This window comes from Bison bison, unplaced genomic scaffold (assembly GCF_000754665.1).
Source record: "Bison bison bison isolate TAMUID 2011002044 unplaced genomic scaffold, Bison_UMD1.0 scf7180017864261, whole genome shotgun sequence".
Taxonomy (NCBI): domain Eukaryota; kingdom Metazoa; phylum Chordata; class Mammalia; order Artiodactyla; family Bovidae; genus Bison; species Bison bison.
Genome location: NW_011494833.1, coordinates 8,242 through 14,321, shown reverse-complemented (window position 1 = coordinate 14,321; position 6,080 = coordinate 8,242). Strand labels below are relative to the sequence as shown.

The window sequence follows — 6,080 nt, the reverse complement described above, 5'->3', positions numbered from 1 at the left end:
GCTCTGGGGGTTCATCTTGCTGATGCAGGATCCCTGGGCTGGAGAGCCCAACTGGGGCTCAGAACTCTCCTGTGGAAAAACCCTGCAATATAATTCCCTACTTGCTGGGTTGTCCAACCAGGAGTATGGTACTTGATGATATTGTGAGTCTGCCCACTCCAACCATCTCAGTGTGGTTCCTGCTTTATGTCTTTAGTTGTAGAAGATCTATGCTGGTAGGTTCCTGTCTTTTTTATCAGTGCTTGCTCTGCAAATAGTTGTAATTTGGGCTGCCCGTGAGAGGACCCAAGCTCAGGGTCTTTCTGCTCTTCCATCTTGCCCCATCTGTATTGTGATCTTGTTTTCAGAATAAAGACATGCAAGGGGGCCTCTCCTGGTGTCGCCTCCCCTTCTCTGCCTCCTCCTCTGTTTACCTTTCCCAGTTCTTAGTGGGAGGTTTCCTTGCTTGAGTACTCTTAGTGTGGAAGATGCACTGCAGCACCCTCAGTCCAGGGAGGGCACATCACTTCCTCTTACTTTAAAAAATACTTTGTAAGCACTTCAGCCCTCCTTCCACCACACCTATCTCTACAGTATTCCAGTCATGGCAGGGTGATGTTATGAAACTAGTACTCCTCAATTTATCTTTTCCATCTCAAAACTTCGTGTGCCCAAGACTGGCATGGCGGGACCCAAACTAGAATTGGCCGAGTATGTAGGGACCCTCAGGGTATGGTGCCCCAGTGGAGTTTGGTAGGGGTCCTACCTCAGTGGCCTTGGTGCAATAGCCCTTTGCTCTTCCCTTTCAGAGGTCCTGCCCTACTGCCCCTCTGTTCCCCGGAAGTCACGTGTTTCTTGCTTTTGCTGTTCCTTTTGTGGAGGGCACTCTGCCTTCATCTTCAGAGGAAGATAGAAATGAATTCTTGTCAATCAAGTGTCAGGTCACTTATCCCTTTCTCGGAGGACTTCCTTAGTGCCCACCTAAAGTATTAGCCTTGTCAGTGTTCATCATGTTTATTTAAGGTAAGCTTGAGGAGAGCCTGAAGTTGCCTTGTTTTATATCCAATCCAAAGAGCCCCTGACCCACGACAGGCACTTAATTGTTTCACTAGTGGTTGTTTATCTTTTCACTCTTCTCTCCATTGGAAGTTCTCACCTTAGAAGAGTTTGTTGGAAATATCAAACAGTACAAGAAAGGCCATTAGGTACAAAATACTCATGTGTTTATGAATTCATGACCAAATTAAATATGCAATTTTATATAAAAAGAGGCATGTGTGTGTTTTTCTCCCCCATCCTCCCGTTCTCCTCTAGAGTTCTGAGTGACGTGGGTGCAGGAGTGTGTGTTCTTGCTGTGTGACCCACTCCTTCCCTCTCGCTTTTATGCCTCAGGCTCAAGCTTGCCCTGTGTGAATGTGTCTCCTGCTCTGACTCAAGATTTCTGGGCACCAGGTTCCTGGGGGACTGGAATTCAGCCCCTCCTCCATCCCTCTCCTCCCTGCCCTTCCCCTGACTGGGCTGGCCCAGGTCCCCCACAGCCTCCCCAGGTGGTATCTCTGAGTCCCACCTGGGCTTGCTGGGCTCCTGGAGGTATGGACTGGTTCTGACGGAGCTATTGGAAGGGGTGCCGAGACCCTGCCTGCTGGGATCCTGCTGTGGCCTCTCACTTGTGAGCCTCCTGCCACTCCTGAGCCGCCTTCCCTTTCTGTCCCTGCTGGCCTTTCTGCATCCTCATCTTTGGGCCAGACGCCTCAGGCCTGTAAGCTCATGGAGACCTAATTCCCCTGCTGTTGGATTTCAGGTCCTGCCTCTCCCATCCCCCTAGAGTTCTTGGGAGGCCCCCATGGCCCCTCCTACACCCTTCCCAGAGTGAAGGGGCTGGTGCAGAGCAGCACACCCCACCTAGGAGGTTCCCTTTCTGTCCCCTTCACCTCAGCCTCAGCCTGAGCTCAGCAGAAGTGAGCTGACCAGCCAGTAGAGGGCAGCACATGTCTGGTTTCCAAGCCTGCCACCTGGAGGACTTGGAGGGGAGGCAGCCATGGCCTTGAAGTCTAGGGCTCGGACACCAAGGGTCACAGCCATTCAAGACGCACTTGACCTGCCACCTCCTGCTCCTTCTCTTGACAAGGCCTTGACCTCAAATCTCTAGATCTTGGCACCACAAAATTGATGCAGAGGTTCCATTTTTTGTGGGGGGAGGGGGGGGGGCGGGCGGTTGCTCTATGCCAGATAATTGGGGGTGGAGCCCCCCACACCGGGCCCTGGGACCAAAACCCAGTTCCTCTCCTTAAAGCATCTTTCTTAGATGAGATGAGTCCTGAGTGCTGAGGACAGGAGCTCAGTCTAGTCTCTCTGGCTCCACCTTCATCAGAGGGATCCTGTGTTCTGAATCTAACAAGGGTGTGTGGAGTGAGATACAAATCAGAATCAGAAAAGGGGGAGAGGGTCAGTTGTGGCCCAGCTTTCCCCCATGGGCTGCAAGATACTGTCTTAATCCTCCACCATCCTCCAGTCTCCTCCCTCCTCTTCTCTGGACTGACCTTGGTTTTGCTCCTGTTCAGTTCCCCCATTCTTCCCTGTTATCACCAACCAGCACTGAGTAAGGTCACGTACTTCATTACGATCCTTCTTTACAAAGACTCCTATTCTCCATGTCAGTGCCCTTTCCCCTGACCTTTGACCCCTACCGCATCCCACCCCTTCAACACGGTCATATCCTATGGAGTTACCTGCTGAAGTTGACAACAGATTGATTCTCATGATGGGTCCAACACCATGGTGATTCCCAAGCCCCCCTCCCCGCCCCTGCAATCTCATCCCCAGCATGCTGAAGGCATGCACCATGCCCTCCAGAGTCAGTCAGTGGGGCCAGGACATCCTCGGTCACAGCCGGTTACACTGCTTTCCTGAAAAGCATCGGAGTCAATTTTACCACCTCGACCATTGCCTCATCCACATGGGGTCCCCTGCTTGGCTTTATAAGAATGAGAGCCATCCAGGGTCTTTTTCTGCTTTTCTTCTTTTGAGGGGACAGAGGCCACAATGCTTTTGTCGGTGGTGATTTTGTTCATTGTCTGCATATTTTTGCAAAATTTACCCTCTCCCCATTAGAAGCTGTGCTGGCCAGCAGCGGGGGGGAGGAGCCCAAAGGAGCATGGGATTGCTGTACTCAGGTCCCATCACCCTCTACTTTCTCTCCCCCTGTTCCAGTGTTTCCTTTTGTTTCCATCTCCAAACCTGAGCGGTAAAGGATGGGGGGAAAGAGAAGTTTCTCATTGCACCAAGAAGCACTGCTTCCAGGGCTGAAGCTCTGAAAAACCTCTGCCACCTTCTCAGGCCTGGTTGCCCACAGCCCCGGAAGCAATGCTGGCAGAGGGCAAGCCTTCTACTTGCGGCTTCTGGCAGCTGCACCACAGAGGTGGAAGCCTGGAGTTGGGCTCTGAAGGCTTAAGTTCTACCCTGACTTTTCCAGTGAGGATTTGAGTAGGCTCCACGTGGAAAGGCCCACAAAGCCACTATAACCCTTCAGTTCCATAAATGGAGACGTGAGGCCAACAGAGGTAGGACCCTGCCTGCCCACTGCTGCTCCCTGGGAGGGGGCTGCCTTCGCAGACCAGGACACACAGCTTCCCAGCAGGAGAATTTCCCCTTTGATGCTAGGGTTCTCTGACCCACAGACAAGATGCCACAGTCCTCAGCTCTCTCCCCGATGCCCGCCTCCAAGAGTTGTCTCCCGGCCAGCCATGGAATCAGGACCTCTGCACAGGGCCACTGCTCTGGTCCACGAGGCCAGGCTCCCTCCTCTCTGTGCTGAGCTATGTTGCCTGGTGAGAGCAGCTCCACCCAAAGGGTCCTGGTTATGTGAGTCCTCTGTCCCTGGGAGGTGGGCCCAGGAGGGGCCTGGAGGCCCTGGAGGGGGCGATGCGGAGGAGCAGAGGGCCAAAGACAAGTGGGGACAACAGCAGCAGGGTCAGAAGAGGGTGGCAGCATCTCAGACCACAGCCGAGGAGGAGGATGGGGACGCCGAGGAGGCGGCCGAAGAGGACGCCGAGGACGGACTATTCCAGAACAACCAGCGCCGCTTGGGCTGCCGCTTCAGGTGCAGATAGTCCTCCTTCTCGCGCTCCTTCCGGGCCCGCTGGTAGTGGTCTTCCTCCTTCAGGTACCAGACGGGTGGCCACCGGTGTTTCTCGAAATATTGCTGGTTTTCTGGGGCAGAACGGCAGTAGGGCTGGGTGAGGAAGACGCAGGAGGAGGGGCAGAGGGACTCCCACCCCTGCCCCGCTGCCATGGAACATGCCTCTGGTCCTCCTAGGCCCACATGCCAACCCCTGGGGACCAGAAGTGGAAGCCCTGCCTTCACTGAGCCCCCAAAGAGAGTCAGTTGCCCAGGGAGTGGAGCCGACGGTCCACACTGGGGAAAGGCATTTCCACTTGCGTCTTTCTTCAAAGGCAGAGGGAAGATCCTATCAAGGCTTGGAGAATAAAGCAGGCTGCGACAAGGGATGAGGGAGAAACGGTGAGAAGAGCTGTGGGCAAGAAGATGCTCGGCCTGGCTGGGCTGACAGCAGGTGCAGCTGGCAGAGCTGAGGTTCTGAGAGGGGAGGTACGGGGGGTGGGGGTATGCAGGAGCTCAGATGGGAGGGAAGGCTAGGCTGAGGGGTTTGGACTTCTTCTGGAAGGTGTGGGGGCTCCACGAAAGTTTGGGACCAGGGAAGTGAGGCAGTTGGAGCTGTGCTTTAGAAAGAAAATGCTAGAAGGGTGACGAGGAGAGAGCAGGAGTGGGAGAACTGGTAGAGTACTAGGGAGGAGGGTCACAGCAAAGCAGACCGTGCCCAGTGAAGACCAACTGGGGGAGGCCAGCCACACCTCTCCCTGGATCCCATGAATCCTGGACCCCTAGATTCCTGTCAGGCCCCAGGACCTGAGACATCAATTAAGCAGAGACCAAGCTGCAGGGACCCCAGAGGATGCCCAGATCTGTGTTGTCCAAGCTGTGACTTGTGCCCATTCCCAGGTTATGAAATTAATGTCAAGAGTCGTGAACAGTATTAAAAACAACTGATAAATTTTTCAATATGTGTACTCGGTCACAAGGTAAAATGTAATTCTTGATAAGCTAGAGGGGTGGGATGTGGGGATGGGAGGGAGGCTCAAGAGGCAGGGGATATATGTATAATCATGGCTGATTTGCATTGTTGTTTGGCAGAAACCAACCAACATTGTAAAAATTAACAAACAAAAATGGATTTCTTATTGTGGAGTTTGATCCACAAACATCTAAAAAACACCACCTCTAGTCTGACTGTACCTGTGAAAAGCAGAAGCTCAGAGGGGCAGAGTGAATTGCCCACAGTCTCTGGCAGGCTGGGGCTGGGGGGCCGCCCTCCACACCAGCGCTTTTTCCAGGACCCCTCCGCTGGGCTGGGTGCATGTTTGCAGGCTACTCCCCACCCACAGGGGACTTTGGCAGCCTCTGGGCGCCCTGGGGTCAGGTCAGAGGCTTGAACCCAAGGAGAGGGAGGCGACAAATGCCGCTGGGGATGCTCACCTGGGGACATGGCCTTCATGTCTCGGGGGAACTTGCGACACACATTGTTGTAGTTGGTGCAGATGTGGTGAAGACACCAGTCAGCCAACTGGTACGCACAGTGGAACTGGGAACAGACAGGAGCATGTCTGTGCTGGGACCCCTGGGCCAAGGTCTGCACACAGATGTCTACTTTTGCCTTCAGAGCCAGAGCTTTGGCGCAGGTGGCCAAAGGCCCTGAGTCACAAAGAACCCACCTCGAGTGGTAAGGCCACACAAAACCACGATGGAATGACATGGATTTGCTCTTTGGCACCATCACCACCACCTCACCCGTGACCTGCCCCCAGCAGCCCCAGAAACCCACAGTCCTATGAGGTAGCCTCCTACTGGGTCTGCCCTCCTCAGATCTGACCCCTCGTCCTCCATGCTGGACCAGAGCAGCCTGCACTAAGGTGCTGACAACCGGGCTTAGAGAGCTGACCACCCAGGCATATCTGCTTTATTTTAACTTCAGAAACTAATCTTTACAATGTTTGGCACCCTGAGGGCTGGTAGGGGAGATTTTGCT

The 6,080-nt window shown here is 54.0% G+C and overlaps 1 protein-coding gene across 1 annotated transcript in view; it reads right to left on the bottom strand.

Annotated features, from left to right (window-relative positions):
• Nucleotides 1-3,895: 3,895 nt before the first annotated feature.
• The window catches only part of LOC104994590 (rho-related BTB domain-containing protein 2-like), a gene marked incomplete at its 5' end in the record, with an annotated part of 10,422 nt that continues 8,237 nt past the window's right edge, over nucleotides 3,896-6,080 (bottom strand). Inside the window, 2 exons of the mRNA XM_010848219.1 lie at nucleotides 3,896-4,188; nucleotides 5,531-6,009. Of these exons, the coding sequence (XP_010846521.1) occupies nucleotides 3,971-4,188; nucleotides 5,531-6,009 (697 nt within the window). The remainder of the gene's footprint in view (nucleotides 4,189-5,530; nucleotides 6,010-6,080) is intronic.